The 17,398-nt window shown below is 35.9% G+C and overlaps 1 protein-coding gene across 1 annotated transcript in view; it reads left to right on the top strand.

The window, feature by feature from the left end:
- irs1 (insulin receptor substrate 1) overlaps positions 1-12,206 on the top strand; it is a 43,524-nt gene extending 31,318 nt beyond the window's left edge. Inside the window, exon 2 of the mRNA XM_039759695.1 lies at positions 11,212-12,206. Coding sequence (XP_039615629.1) covers positions 11,212-11,216 — 5 coding nt within the window. The 3' untranslated portion in view covers positions 11,217-12,206. The remainder of the gene's footprint in view (positions 1-11,211) is intronic.
- Positions 12,207-17,398: the final 5,192 nt, after the last annotated feature.

Below are 17,398 nucleotides of genomic sequence, written 5' to 3'. Positions count from 1 at the left end.
ATAGTTAATTGTTTTGCAGGATTATTATGTGTTTCCTTCAAGTTCTATTTTGCACTCTTCAGACAGCCTAGCTAATCACAGTGAAAAATTGCAAACCTTGTACTCAAAGGTTTTCCCCCTGAATGCCTTCCAGCAAATGATGTCAGCTGTGTTAGTGATCCTTACCTCATCTTACCACAGTTAACAATGCTCCTAAATTAAGGAATATACGTTTATGGGTTGTTAGGGAAACAGTCCCATCTGTTTGTTAGAAACAAATACGGCATGGGGGTTTTGTCTTTAAGGTGTATGTACTGTACTGTATTAGCCCATGACAAAAACAATGTTCTCTCTATTTATTACACCTAGATATTTTTATAACCTACAGTTTTAAATGTTTGGAGAATCACAAGCCTCAAATGGTTATTGAAAGATAATGAATTATTTTCAATACTGAGGAAACATGCATATGTTTCCCTACATACAAGAGTGAGTACTCATAAATAACAAAAAAAGTTTATATCTTGTTTGTATTAATTTTTAAGTAATATATTTTGATGTAGTGATTTCAAGTCAATGTTGTACATACACCGATCAGCCACAACATTAAAAGCACCTGCCTGATATTGTGTAGGTTCCCCCTTGTGCTGCCAAATCAGCACTGACCCTATTAGACATGGATTCAAGAAGACCATAAATGGTGACCATGGTATCTGGCACCAAGACATTAGAAGCAGATCCTTTAAGTCCTGTAAGTTGCAAGATGCGGCCTCCATGGATCAAACTTGTTTATCAACCACATCCCACAGATGCTCAGTTGGATTGAGATCTTGGGTATTTTAGGGCCAAGTCAACACCTTTGTCACATTCCTTACACCATTCCTGAACAGTCTTTGCAGTGTGACAGGACACATTGTCCTGCTAAAAAGAGGCCTTCAGAGAATACCAGTGGCATAAAGGGAAGTACATGGTCTGCAACAATCTTTAGTCATGCGATACATTTCAGAGTAACATCTACATGAATTCCAGAACCCAAGGTTTCCCAGCAGAACATTACCCAGAGCATCACACTGCATGTAACAGTTAGCCACCTTCCCATAATGCATCCTGCTGCCATCTTATCCTCAAGGTAATTGTACTAAGCCATCCAAATGATCTAAAAGATGTGATTCATCAGACCAGGCCACCTTCTACTCTTTCATTTTTTTTCCAGGTACCATGGGTGAATCCTATTTCCCAAAGAAGTGCATTTTAATTTATCAACACTGAATTGTCCCAGGTATAAGCAAATGGTTTGTGTGTGGTGGTATGTATGACAGTTTATTGAGATTGACAAGCTTTTCACCCAAAGTTGTCATTGGCCTCATATGACGGGCATTCAGTTTATCTACCTCAACAGGAAAGAAAACAGATTTCAAAAAAAGTATGATATTTTTCAGTATAGTTCCCTGATAGCTCTATACACTTCATTCATTTTTTCTGACTTTAAACCCTTTTTAAAAAAAATAAAATAAATAAATTAAATCTTCCTTTTCACGTTCAAACCAGGATGTCACAGCTCCCTTGATATCTTCATCATTTCAAAACTGGTGTCCATGGAGAGATTTCTTCAAAACCCGAAACAGGAAATAATCTTATTTTGACTGAAATTTAAATGTATACCTATTGGCAACATTGTTTTAATTGGGTACATTTAATAAGAAAAATCCTTTACTCAATTTATCCCATAAAATTGTGGGAATCTGCTTCAACTATCTCTCTGCAGCATGTACAGTAAAGGTGTTGTTTTATTGCTAATTAACTTTCACACTTAAGAAAAATCTGTTGAACATTATTTAGTTCTCAAATGTTGATAAAAGTTTGATGTTGCTTAACTATGAGGAATATTTCAAATCTGCTTTGTAGTTCATATTTTTTCAATTATTTAAGAGGGTTAGGCTTCTTTTCTTTTGAATTTCGAACTAAGTTCCAGCACCAATAGAGGTGAGCTCTGGACAGTAATGACAGGGGCAAACTAATTGAATACAATCGTGAGCACTGCAACTTAGTTGGACAAGTGCTTTTTGTGAATTTCAATACCATATTAAGAACTTTCTGTGCTATACTTTGTGAAAAACAAAATTAACCCAGAGATTAGACTTGAACAGAATGAGAGCATGTAATTTCAGAATCTGTGCAACGGTGCTAATGTTTGCATGTTCCATCTTTAGCATCTGTTTCGTTTTGTATATACCAACAAACTGTTTTGCGTTTACATTCAATGGATTATGTGCAACACATGTTATCATGACTGCAAAGATCCCTATACCAATACATGGCTGAAAAATGTTTAATTTAAAAAAAAAAAAACTTGATTCAGCTGTTCTTCGTATATTGATGATATATGCTGACAAAAAAATAATGCAATTCTCTAATGACCTGTTATTACTCAATCATTCATGCATTCATGTAGTACAATTGCAATAGACCTGAAATGATAATACTAAAAAATCATTGAAAATGTATTTCTATTACTGTTTTTTTTTCTATCTGTAGTAGAAATAATTATAATAGCATTCATGATTTTAAACATTTCCTGGAATTGAACAATAAATAGAGTTGTACAGAATACTGCAAATTTTATAGCATCTCTCAAATATTTAAAAAATGTTTAATTTAAAAAAAAACTTACTCCCTAGTAATGTTTAATTTAAAAAACAACTTACTCCCTAGTATCCATGAATATCAACTGTTTTGCCCCAGTTCTTTAGCTTCCTGTAACAATGTCATTAGTTCTATAATTTAAAATCTTTTAAAATTAATTTTCATATGTAAGTTTTCAGGATGGACAGAAAGAAAATATGCACTCTTGGTAGAAGATTATGCTTTGATTTTTTTCCAGCTCTGTCTTTCTCTTAGTATATAATGTTAAGCATATTTTATTTAATCTCCTTAGTTCTGCAGTCATACCTCATCTTTTATAACCCAAAAATAAAGCAAGCTGAGAGCAGCCCCTAGTAAATAATTTATATTCTGATTCTGATTTGAAATGTAATTGTATATTGTTTTTTAATACTCCAGTTTATCTATTTTTAGTACGGAAACATATAACTTTAAATAGATTATAGTGCTGGAATAGATTTAAAGAATTTATTCTTTTGTCCTTGCCAAGAAAGCGATATTTCCAGTATTGTCATTTTTATAATACTTATTGTGGTTCCTTTGTGTAGATAAATGTAAAACAAAAAAAGTAATGTAGAAGATTATATTAACGTAACATACTTAAACATATTATACATCAATATTGTTGATATTCGATACCCTAATGTTCCAGTTATATTTAAAGGTTGGAACTATTTTATCTGTGATGTATAATTTTTTTAAGTGTATTGATCAAACATTTTGCATGCCTATATATTGAAATTACATAAAATTAACAAAAAGTACAATGAATGTGACTACTACTGTGTTGTATCCATGTATGATATGAAAAAGCAAATCATTCACCCATTTTCAAGTCCGCAATTACTGTATGGTTTCGGTGGTTTGTGGGTTATTTTTGCAGCCTGACCATCAGAGGGCACACTCATTCACATTAAATTAGGGTAATTTTACAATTAGTTGTACAGGATTAAAATACAGCAAGCCAAGGGAAAAGCCACTCCACCCTGGACTAAGATTTGTAGCAACTTTTTTGTTGCTGTTTGATAGTGGTACTAACCCTCCCTGTGTACTCCAAAAACTGAGCATTAGTGTTTCAAATTAACAAAATTAAAATGTTATTGTCAAAGAAGGAATCAAAAAGCTTCTCAGCAGAAGGATGCCTAATGTAAAATATATAAAATGCAAAGCTGACTGATGGACTAACTCATTTACAAATTCATCAACAAAAACACTATTTTTCAAAAAGCAATTTTGAACATCTAGGCCAGTAGACATCCAGTAAGAAAGCACATTCCAATATATCAGTCATTAGTCAGTCAGTCATTATCCAATCCGCTATATTCTAACACAGGGACATGGGGATCTGCTGGATCCAATCCCAGCCAACACAGGGCGCAAGGCAGGAACAAATCCTGGGCAGGGCACACACACAAATCACACATTAGGGACAATTTAGAATTGCCAATGCACCTAACCTGCATGTCTTTGGACTGTGGGAGGAAACCCACGCAGATACAGGGAGAATATGCAAACTCCACACACTCCACACAAGGAGAACTCAGGAAGTGAACCCAGGTCTCCTTACTGCGAGGCAGGAGCGCTACCACTCCGCCACCATGCCGCCCAGGGGTACATAATTATTGATTGAAATTTGGTGTTGTGGTAGTTTTGTGAAGCTCAAAGATGATGTGCTTATCATGTTGTGTACTTGAGTACACACAGCACTCAACTTTTTCTTATTCCTCGTGATGTGATATGAAATACATACAAATTTTAAGGGTTTTGCTTGGAATGGTAGTCCTCTGTGGATTGCCAATCTTGCTTATATACATAACATATACTTCAAAGAATGGAGTGGGTGACAATGGCCCTTTGTGGTGAAATACAGGCAATATTCTGGTAAACTGATGTGTCCCCTTAGAGGCCAGACTGCAATGTGTGGCTACACTTTGATTCGCAAAGCAGATACAGTGAAGTGTCAGTACAGCCTATTGGCTTGTGTAAAACATAAGGTGGGAGCTATGCCATGCCTTGGTAAGTTTAAATGCTTGCGTCCCCAAGAGGACAGAACATAGAGAAGGAGTAGGACATTGTACATCGTTCACCATACTACTTATTTTCATTTGTTCTTTTCTGTACAATACTTAAAACATTCAATTCATTGTGCAGCCTGTAAGTATCCGTGCTCTACAGGTTAAAGTAAAACATAATTCGCTGTATATTGTTTTTGATTTAAACCTCGCAAAACTTTGTAAAGGTACAAAGTTACAGACCAAAGCATTATATTCAAAACTAATTAAAGCTACAATTTTTACAGGATGTAATTATATACCTGTAGTCGGCCCTGTGCTCACTGCCCGGCACCGTGGAGCTCAATTGGCATTTGCCAAAGAATACCAGAATTGGCAGGTCCACCACTGGTGCCCTGTGCTTTTCACAGATGAGAGCAGGTTCACCCTGAGCACATGTGACAGATGTGAAAGGGTTTGGAGAAGTTGTGGAGAATGTTATGCTGCCTGTAACATTTTTTCAGCATGACCGGTTTGGTGGTGTGCCAGTGATGGTCTGGGGAGGCATATCCATGGCGGGACGCACAGACCTCTACAGGCTGGACAATGGCCTCTAGACTACCATTAGGTATCAGGATGATATCCTTGGACCCATTGTCAGACCCTATGTTGGTGCAGTGGATCCTGGGTTCCTCCTGGTGCATGACAATGCCCAGCCTCATGTGCTGAGAGTATGCAGGCAGTTCCTGGAGGATGAAGGAATTGATACCATTCACTGGCCCCCACGCAAACCCTGACGTAAATCCAATAGAACACCTCTGGGGCATTATGTTTCGGCCTATCCGACGCCATCAGGTTGCACCTCAGACTGTCCAGTAGCTCAGTGATGCCCTGGTCCAGATCTGGGATGGGATACCCCCAGGACACCATCTGTCGTCTGATTAGGAGCATGCCCCAACATTGTCAGGCATGCATACAAGCATGTGGGAGCAATACAAACTAGTGAGTACGATTTTTGAGTTGCTGCAATGAAATTTCAGCAAAAGCCATGGTTAGGCACTAAAAAACAAAAGAATTGATCCTACAGCACAAATGCTATGTATATGGCCAGTTATATCTGGCATATTCAATCAATCAATCCACATTTATTTATATAGCACATATACAAAAAAATGTAGCTCAAAGTGCTTTACAAAATGAATAGAAAAATAGAAGACACAATAAAAAATAAACATAGGTCAACATTAATTAACATAGAATAAGTAAGGTCCGATGGCCAGGGTGGACAGAAAAACAAAAAAAAAACTCCAAAGGCTGGAGAAAAAAAATAAAATCTGTAGGGATTCCAGACCACGAGACTGCCCAGTACCCTCTGGGCAATCTACCTAACATAAGTCAAACAGTCCTCTTTGTATTTAGGGTTTTCATGGAAGGACCTGATGATGATGGTCACGTAGACTTCTGGCTTTCAGTCCATCCAAGTGTAAGAAGATCCAGTGAAATTATATTTTTTTAGTCCCTGGTTTAAAAAAAAAAGAACAAATACCATATTCAAAACAGTAATAAGTTGCATTGTACTTCTAAAACATCCGATTAACCAACAGCAGTATAAATGAAGCCCATGGTTTTCATGCATTAAGCTAGGTAGCACAGGTGTTCTTAAATAAAACCAGATACTATGTATCTTAGAGGTTGAACATCATCTTAAGCGGTTCTTTCTTTTTGTCAAAGTCAAACTGCCAAATTGTGAAACAGTATTTTTAAACATTTATTGTTAACTTAAAAAGTTTGGCTGCAAATTAAACAAAATGTACACTTTTATTATAATTTTCAGTTTAAAATTTAGCCAACTATTTCAAGTTTTAGTATCTTTAAAAAGACAAACAGCTACTGCACATAAAAATAACCATAGTTGTCTACATTACAATAAATATGGCCCAGTTAAAATTAGGTTTGTTGTGAGATGGGGGAGACTTACTGAACTTGTAAAACTTAAAATGTATTTTAAGTGATCAAGGTTGTTTGATTTTTAAAGCCCACACTTCTGTTCCCAGAAATTAATTTGTCAATGAAATGCCCAATGTTAAGCACCTGAATCAATGTGACCACATGCAATGATAAAGATAGCTTTGATTTTACTCTTCTTTTTGCCCTTTTACCTACAGTTATTCTTATACAGTACATTTTTACTTTCTCCATATTGTTGTCTTTAAAAATAAAATGGACTTAGATTTTTCAGAGTAAAACATTTTTTGATATCCTTGGGATGTGTTTTGCATTTTTGGTAAGATGTCTGTTTGTGGGAAAGTTTTGTGGAGAAAAACAAATGGATCCTATTTTTTTTTTATAATTTTGTAGATAATTTGGACTTGTTAGTCTAATTATATTTGAGTAAATTTTAACTATTCAGCTTTGACCTTTTAAAATTTTATACATTGATGCCCAAAACATAAAAATTACTGCTCAGAAGTTTACAGACTATGGCATCAACATTTAGGACTTTGAAAGTAAAACATTTCTTAATTTTGAGTTCAGCCCAAAGCTCAAACATTGAGCTTGTAAGTTCAACATTTCCAAATGCTGTAGTCACTACAGCTAAACTGTAATTACGAATAAGCATTGATTAGATTTTATGCCATTATTAAATGAAATTGGTGACAGATGCTTACTTTTTTGTTTTAAAAAAATCCTACTTTGAGTTTTAAACTTGGGATCTTCAGATTATGGGTTGGAAGTGTTAGCTCTTAGACCATCCCAGCTATTTGATGAAAGTATGGATTACCAGAACTTCTATAATATTTAACCTCTTAAATGAAAGAAACCATGAATAAAGGAATAAATATAAAATTCAGATAGTTGCAGATTGATTAATTAATTGTTAATATTTATGCCAAAAAAGTCTAAATATTTATTTATCAACCACATCTACGTTTTCATAAAATGTTTTAGCTTTCAATCTTTTGTCTTTATGCACTTTTTTTCCTTTTTCTGTGTGAATACAATTCATACACAAAATGGTGGCACTTAATTCATTTTTGTTTTGGATGCATGCACATCCTCCCACCTACTACTGCCCTTTATGCCTCATCAGTGGACACCACTTTGACCAACCTTCATGTTGGCTTTCGTAGCTGGGTGGCAGTTCCCATCTTATTTTGTTTAAAGCAGGTTACAAAGCTAGTTTCTCTTTTTTGAGAAGTAGTTTTGGAGTTCATGGAAAGTAATGTGAAAATATTGTCAGCAGTGATGCTTCTCTCATTGCCTGTGAAAAGCTTGATTTGGATCTCCACAGTCGTAGACTGTCTTTCCTGGCAAACAAGTGGAAACTTTCTCCAAACAGAGAATAAATCTTAATATATATTTCTCATTTACATAACCAGCTATGTAAAAACTGATGCCAAGCGTGTTGAGTTTGTTTTACTTGTACTGAGTGAAAGTGCATCAACATATCATCTGAAATAGCTGTGGTCTGTTCCATTAAGAGATTTTACCTAATCTTGGATTTCAGAACAAATACATATATAGACCTGTCAGAATGTCTTATTGGAGTCTAATTATGTTTCTCTGGGCAGAATTTTGCAAAGCAGTTATGCTTCTGTTTCGATTGTTTGTTCGGAAAGGAGCATGACATTTTCAACATTTAGCTGTTATTTTCTGCTTCTTAAATAGCGTAACTGGGAACTGTGATCTTTGACCATTATTGTTGCCTGAAAAAGTTAACCCTTTACGTTAAAATTGCTCTTTTGCAGGTTAGTTTCAGAGAACTGGTTGCCCCATCTGAATTTCGTCAAGTATTTTCTGGAACAGATAATGCGTGAGCCTGTTCCAGAAAGCAGTATTAGCAAATTACCCACATATTTGGCCTCACAGAACAAGTAATTCTGATTTAATCTGTTTCAGAAATGCATGTTTGGCTAAATCCAGGTTTTCTAGAATGCACTTAGCCTGATTTTTATGAATCTCAGCTTACTATAACCAGATTTCACACTAATCCTGCTTTCTGTGGTAGACCCTAGTCATTAATAGTTATGTTTTACCTGAGCTTATAACACATTGTACACTTCTGAAAAAAGTGTTTGATATTGGCAAACTGCTCCCCCTTTTAGCAAAAAAAAAAATCTTATGATTTGAGCACAAATTTCACATTTGTTATTAAACTATTGTGTATGTGATTTTATATATGCCACAGAATTTAAAAATAGCTTTACCTTCAATTACTTCTTATTTACAGCCAAATACAACATTCCATCGGCACTTCCAGCTTCAGCCACAGCACAATCTCAAATGTGTGTCATAATCTTCATGTCGCACAGGCAAAGAAAGCTGACTCTTTATTCTTGGAGTTGCTTGCGTGTCTCTGAAAACATGAGCAAGCCACGTTCCAGTGCTGCCATTTTGAGTTATGTGAAAAGCATTGTGGTCTCATTTTGAAATATGTTTACATTCATTCATTCCTAATTGGTCATCACTAGATCTCTGACTGTTTTTATGAATTTTTTTTCCTCTTTTCTTGATTTCACATAGTGAGTAAATATGAGTCATTAAAAGTGTGGTTCACTTTCATTAATTATTTTCTTGTTGTCTGCAGAAGAGACAGCAATTCACACTTACGCAGCAATGTTCAGTGTCAATAGCAAGTGATAGGAGAAAAAAGTGTTGCGGTGAAAGAAGATGCAAATACTACCATGTGTCAGCCACAGGACATAGGGGCAGCAATTCACACCTGGGTACCAGTGTACAATAGCATTGCTTATGGCAGTAATGGAGGATTATTTCATGTAAAAGAACTAACAATAATGTCATGTCTTTTGACAGTCTTGGAATTTTCGAATTTTAAAAGCATTGACATTTGCAGTGCACGCATTTAGGACAAGTCAAGGAAGGACAGAAGCATGATATGCACATTGACGTAATTTAAAAAAATTTAAAACATAACATCCATTTGTGTCAGAAATTGCACTTCTACTGCTAACCACTACACTTATCTTAGTACAGCAGCTAAATAGCACATCTTATGTTGCAAACACAGTATTTCAACATAATTGTTGGATTCATAGAGCATTCCAAAATAATAATTGCTTTATGCAATACATTATAACATCAACCTCCATATGTGGTAAAAGAAGATGAGACTAAAACCTAGAATAGAGTTATGTATATTACATTAATATCAGAAGGTTGTAAAATTATTCATAGACCCCTTCTAAAGTCATTCTTTTATACCATTTAAAGACAGATTCAGTATCAGTAATTGTATACATCATTTCAACTGAGAATGAAAAAGTTAAGAAGGGAATTTTCATTGTATTGATTAGTTATGTATACCAGAGTGTTAAAGTTAAAATTAATTCTCTGCTTCAGCCTATAATAAACTTTGCCTTGTCAGTAATTCATTTCACATATATTTGGACGGAACAAAAAATCAGTTAAATATATGCATTTTTCCAAGGTTTGCACCAAAACAGGTTTTTGGTTAATTTGCAAAGTATATCTATGTATTATTGACTTGCTTCCATATAGCCATTCCTATACATCTCCATTACTAGCTGGCAAAAATATAAATCTAATGGTAATGTTGCCCATGATGTATTATTTTGCACATGTTGATTGTATGGTTTTTTTAATTGCTTAAATTTCCAAAATATATTATGTTAAAAATGAAAAATAATGAATGTATTAGGGATTATTTTTTGTTTTAAGGTATGGTATAATCTATATATCCATACCATAACCTACACGTATATCCATCCATCCATTTTCCAACTCGCTGAATCTGAACACAGGGTCACGAGGGTCTGCTGGAGCCAATCCCAGCCAACACAGGGCACAAGGCAGGAACCAATCCTGGGCAGGGTGCCAACCCACCGCAGGACACACACAAACACACCCACTCACCAAGCACACACTAGGGCCAATTTAGAATCGCCAATATAATCTATATAATTGCTCTGCAGTACATGCTTTCTAGCACACAATGATATCTGCTGACTCTGTAATGTGGCAGAATCACTTGACATACTATTAATTATATTTAAGCATTCTAAGCTGCTCAAGTAGTCAGGCAGTACAAAGTTAGATTATAAAGTAAAACCTTTACTCATTTTCCTCAGCTTTTGCTGTAACATGTCTGCTTTGTTTGATATTTCTGATTGTAAAATGTTCAAGAATAAAATATTAGTTTTTACTGTTGACCAGGTTGTAAATAGTGTAGGTAAACAATAAATGTAACAGAGTCCATAAAATTACTACCTGTAGTAACTAAATTTGGATGTGAATGGAAAATAAAGAAAATGTTCTCTAAGAAAACTAGATTATACAACACATGATCTTCAGTGCTTTAATTTTTATTTTTTCAGGAAGAGCTGTGATTACCATTTGTTCATTGTTAAGTCTTTTTTTATTGCAATCAAAGTGTCCGTTATCCTGCAAAGATTAGAGTAGATGGTTTTCTTTTACATTCTGTTACCTAAAGATTGATTTTTTTTTGTTTGTTATCCTTAGTAGTGTATATTTTTATTCTGATGCGGTTTTGTGCAGTTTTAAAAAAAAATTTAAAACCTGTTTTCATTTTTTATTTCAGAATGACAACCTTACAAAACCCAGCATACTCCAGTGATGGAACTCCATACTGCATATCCTTTCTATGCCATAACCAGGACCTCCTTTAAGTTAATGGTACAACATGTTTGGGTTACATTGTTTACTTAGTATAACCTCAGGACTTAGCTGAATGAACTGCACATTTTTTTGCCAAACAAATAGCACTGTGACAACCTGTTTACCATCTGCCACGTATCCTCAGTATTTCTTATGGGATTTCAACAGAAATCTCCTGCTGTATACCTAACACCAGGTCACTATGTGATCAGGTATACTGTAACACATAAATGGACACTCTGTTTTGTTTGTTTTAATTCATTTGCTGCTGAATACTCTTAAGAATCATTCTTGTAAATTATTGAATATAGAACTGTCTAATGTTTGTCTGAGAAGTATTAAATATTTAACATTTCATACTTTATATCAATATCTTTTTTGCAATGAAATAACTTTGAACACATCATTTGTTGGTGTGTTTCAGATTTTATGTTCTGTTCTGAACAGAGGGGGAAAATACTTAAATTTTAGTATATTAAAATAGAGAGTAGTAAAACTCATGATTTAAAGATGTAGCTATGAAATGGTATATCTCAACTGATAAACACACAGGGGTATGTATACACCTGTTTGCTTGTTCAGTCACTTTTACCATGTTGTTAATGTTGAACTGAATTCTTGCAATTTGAATTTTGTACTGTTGTATTCTTGTATAATAATAGGCTACATTAACCTGAATGAATCTGAATTTCCATGGTACCTTGCATCCATCCATTGCACAAAAGTGAAACAAAAGAATGACTAACAGGCTTTAACCATGTCTTCCATTGTATATAATGTACAGAAAATGCAAATAAATAATACTGTTTGAACTCTGCAAGACAGAACTCACCTTGGGATAAACAATGTGGTGTTTGTAAATTGTAGAAATCTCTTTCTGTAAGTAATAAAGTAGAAAATGTTTATCTTTTTCTTGTACAGCTGTGTCAGTGTGTTCTTTCTGTGCATTACACAAATGTTCATTAAAAAGATTCAGTGGTGAAGGATTTATGCAAAAAAAAGAACAAGTGCTTATATTTTTATAACTGAAGAGATAGTAAGAATGATTAACAAAATTCTACTGGCCATGATATTTTTATGATTACAAAAACTGTTTTATTACCAATTTAGCTCATTTTTTAACGTTTCCTTGTTTGTGTAAATTTTAATCAAGTAAAAATGGAGGTTTTTGACCTGACATTTACATCATGTTTAGCTCACAGTAGAAAGGAGGTTTAAATATTGTTAAAAGCAGTCATATAAAACCCAAAACAGTTACTGACATGTCATTTAGAAAAGCAGCCAAACGTAATACATTTAAGTACATAAATGAACAAATTCAACACACACTTTTTTATTTTTTTAATTCATGAGCTTTTTATTTTTGTGTTAAACATATGAATTGATTTTCTCCTGTCCATAATGCTTGGTTGAGGTTTTTCTTGCAAGTATTTCCGGAGATGTGTTGGTTTATCCGAAAATATCAATTAGTAAAGACATCCACTATGGTTAATGAGTTTATATGCCACTGTTGAACTGTAGCTACTTGCAGTGCCTATGAAAATTATTCAACCCCTTGGATTTTATTTTTCTTTTATGGCACTGAGTTTAAATCCTGCTTACACTGTGTGACTATAAGCGAGTAACTTGACCTGCCTGTGCTTCAAATGGAAAACCACAATAAACGCATGTTGTGAATTTCCCTTTGGGATTAATAAAGTATCTATCTATCTATCTACAGTGCATCCGGAAAGTATTCACAGCGCATCACTTTTTCCACATTTTGTTATGTTACAGCCTTATTCCAAAATGGATTAAATTCATTTTTTTCCTCAGAATTCTACACACAACACCCCATAATGACAACGTCAAAAAGGTTTACTTGAGGTTTTTGCAAAATATTAAAAAAAAACTGAGAAATCACATGTACATAAGTATTCACAGCCTTTGCTCAATACTTTGTTGATGCACCTTTGGCAGCAATTACAGCCTCAAGTCTTTTTGAATATGATGCCACAAGCTTGGCACACCTATCCTTGGCCAGTTTCACCCATTTCTCTTTGCAGCACCTCTCAAACTCCATCAGGTTGGATGGGAAGCGTCGGTTTACAGCCATTTTAAGATCTCTCCAGAGATGTTCAATCGGATTCGAGTCTAGGCTCTGGCTGGGCCACTCAAGGACATTCACAGAGTTGTCCAGAAGCCACTCCTTTGATATCTTTGCTGTGTCCTTAGGGTCGTTGTCCTGCTGAAAGATGAACTGTCGCCCCAGTCTGAGGTCAAGAGCGCTCTGGAGCAGGTTTTCATCCAGGATGTCTCTGTACATTGCTGCAGTCATCTTTCCCTTTATCCCGACTAGTCTCCCAGTTCCTGCCGCTGAAAAACATCCCCACAGCAAGATGCTGCCACCAACATGCTTCACTGTAGGGATGATATTGGCCTGGTGATGAGCAGTGCCTTGTTTCCACTAAACGTGACGTCTGGCATTCACACCAAAGAGTTCAATCTTCGTTTCATCAGATAAGAGAATTTTGTTTCTCATGGTCTGAGAGTCCTTCAGGTGCCTTTTGGCAAACTCCAGGCGGGCTGCCAGGTGCCTTTTACTAAGGAGTGGCTTCCATCTGGCCACTCTACCATACAGCCCTGACTGGTGGATTGCTGCAGAGATGGTTGTTCTTCTGGAAGGTTCTCCTCTCTCCACAGAGGACCTCTGGAGCTCCCCCGATCACTCAGTTTAGATGGCTGGCCAGCTCTAGGAAGAGTCCTGGGGCCTCATGTATAACGCCGTGCGTAGAACTCGCACTATAACATGGCATAAGCACAAAAGCCGAAATGTGTTTACGCACAGAAAAATCCAGATGCAGGAATCTGTGCGTACTCCAACTTCCACATTCTTCCGTTACATAAATCCCAATCAGCGTGAAAACTAACGCTCGTGCACGCGCATTATGTAACGCCCCAAATCCTCCCAGAATTACGCCTATTTGAATATGCAAATCAATATAAATCGCCCTTAAGCGCAGCCTTCTGTGAAAAGACAATGGGAAAAGCACGGGGAAAATATAAGAATTTCAGCGAATACCAAGTGGAGGCAAAGGAAAAACATACTATTTGTTCAAATAAACCGTGGTATAATCAACAAAATGAAGTTGATCGAGTGACATAGCGTGTTGGAGAAACTTGAAAGCTCACATTCACAAAATCGCACAGTGCCGGAAATAAAAAAGAAGTCACATATCAAAGTTGCCGTGAAAAGAAGAGTTGTAAGCCCACTGTCTGAGTGTCATATGAAAGTTATTAGGGTACAGAGAAAAAGGCACACGGTGGGGAAAAAGCACGAAATGTCAACTTTAATCTCGAATTTTCCACTTTAATCACGTAGTTTATTTTGTCATTTAGTAGAACATTATAAACTTCATCTTAAAATCGTTTAATTAACCAGTTTCTCAAAATTACATTGTAATTAAAGTAGCACGTTAAATGCTTTGTTTTGTATTTGATCTTCTACTCGTATGTGATCTATGTGTGTGAATCACTACTTGCTTCTTAAACTGGCTCTCTTCCTCCAACTGGACACAGAGTCCATTACATTTGTGATATTACAGCTCTCTGAATAACTAAAATACTGAGATGTATACGTGATGTCATTTTCATGATGATAGGAGCTAAAGCACATTATTAAACATGTGTTTCATGAGCCTCGTGCTCATGACAAGCATTTATCTTTTGTCGAAATTTGTTGCTGCGTTTTTAGCTGTGTTGTTATTTTCTCTTTCTGTTTTATATTCAATATATATTGGCGTGCGCCCAAGAGTCCTTGCTTTTCTTTCCCCAAGTAACCGATCGCCACACAATCAGCTCTGTAATAGACGTTAAGCCATCTGTAAGCTTAGCGCCGATTCTTCAAAGCGCTTAAAAACATTGAAATATCTTCGTAGTACATGTTTAATTATTCTATCCTTCACGACACTCCCAGTGAAGAATATAGATTATTTAAATGAAGTTAAAGTTTTATGTGTATAATTTAACAAACATATTTTGCTGCATTTCACCTTAAAAATGATATCGTCATCATATGTAAATACGCGCTTTATAAAGTGGCCCAGGTTGTGAGATATTATAACTGTAGTGCAAGTTTACAGTGGGGTGATTGTACTTATAAGTACAAACCGTTCTACAAGGAGCAATTGATTGAGTGCATTTAAAGTTCTTGGGATTAAACTGTTTCTGAACCGCGAGGTCCGTACAGGAAAGGCTTTAAAACATTTTGCAGTGGCTGAGACAGTGTGTCCTTAAAGCTGTATACCGATAATTCTCTTTCCGATCAGCTGCTGCTGTGATTCACACTCAGATACAGTGATATAAATACTCGAGTCGTGCAGTGAGAGTAATATGGAAAAAGATGATCCGCTGTGGCAACTCCTAACGGGAGGAGCTGAAAGAAGAAGAAGAAGAAGAAGGAGAAGTGAGAGTAACAACGCTAAAGCAGTTATGGTATTTGGAATACTATGGCTGTTCCCTGGACCATTATATTGTTACAAGTTAATTACAATCAGATGTATTACACTAATAAACAATATGCGGTTAGTTTCGGTGTATTTATAAAGCCGCGTCATGAAAATAATGAGTAATCACACAAGAACTGTAGCACTGCTTTGACGCTGGGTGCCGCCAGTTTGCAAAACCGAGCGGAGAACTTGCGTACGACAAGGCATGAGGTACCGTGGAAAAGTGCGTGGCTTTACGCCAAGTGTAGGTTTTATACATCGCGATTTGAACATGGAAAAGTTCTTACGCAACATTTCTGTGCATACGCACCGTTTATACATGAGGCCCCTGGTGGTTTCAAACTTCTTCCACTTACGGATGAGGGAGGCCACTGTACTCATTGGGGCCTTCAAAGCAGCAGAAATTTTTCTGTAACCTTCCCCAGATTTGTGCCTCGAGACAATCCTCAGAGGTCTACAGACAATTCCTTTGACTTCATGCTTGGTTTGTGCTCTGACATGAACTGTCAACTGTGGGACCTTATATAGACAGGTGTGTGCCTTTCCAAATCATGTCCAATCAACTGAATTTACCACAGGTGGACACCAATTAAGCTGCAGAAACATCTCAAGGATGATCAGGGGAAACAGGATGCACCTGAGCTCAATTTTGAGCTTCATGGCAAAGGCTGTGAATACTTATGTACATGTGCTTTCTCAATTTTTTTATTTTTAACAATTTTGCAAAAATCTTAAGTAAACTTTTTTCACGTCATTATGGGGTGTTGTGTGTAGAATTCTAAGGAAAAAATGAATTTAATTCATTTTGGAATAAGGCTGTAACATAACAAAATGTGGAAACAGTGAATACTGTGAATACTTCCGGATGCACTCTATCTATATATCTATTTGTCTGTCTGTCTGTAACTTAATTTTATCATAAATGTTGTAAGTTGCCTTGGATAAAGATGTCAGCCAAATAATATGTAAATGTAAGATGTCAGAAAAACTCTTTAATGTCAAAATAAAAACAGATCTCTATGTGGTCTAAATTAATCATAATTTTAAAACACAAAATAATCTATTCAATTTGTTTGATTCAATGTAGTGTAACAGTAAAATGTGAAAGCTTCCAAGTGGGTGAATACTTTTTATTGGCATTGTAAGCTCTAAAATAATAGAAACATGGTTCAAGATGACAAACGCCTCATCCTTCCATTATAAAGTTATGAGAACTCCTGTTAGGAATTAGCACTGAGTTGTTAGTTATACAGTCTTTATCATCCAAATTTGGTGCATATACACTGACTGGTATTTTAGTTTTATGTAGTTTCTCCTCCATGATAATGCATCATTCTATAGGCATTGCTATTATTCAATACACAAATCTGTGGCTCAGAATGCTCATTTCTTAGGTGCTTTTGTTATAGGTAGAATGAACCCCGGACTATTACAAACTATTTTCAAACAAAAGTGATCCCTAGGTCACAGGGATGCCAGAAGAACTCTTGCACCAGTCTGGGGTGTCCAGTGATGGACTGGCACCCAGTCCAAGGCTGATGGCAGAAATACTGCATGACAGGCGCCAGCTCCCTGCATCCGAAAACTACAACAGAAGAAAATGGATGTCCATTTAAAGAAACA

Source organism: Polypterus senegalus, chromosome 1 (assembly GCF_016835505.1).
Source record: "Polypterus senegalus isolate Bchr_013 chromosome 1, ASM1683550v1, whole genome shotgun sequence".
In the NCBI taxonomy this organism is placed as follows: domain Eukaryota; kingdom Metazoa; phylum Chordata; class Cladistia; order Polypteriformes; family Polypteridae; genus Polypterus; species Polypterus senegalus.
Note: the sequence above shows the minus strand (reverse complement) of the source record. Positions and strands in the feature narration are given on the sequence as shown.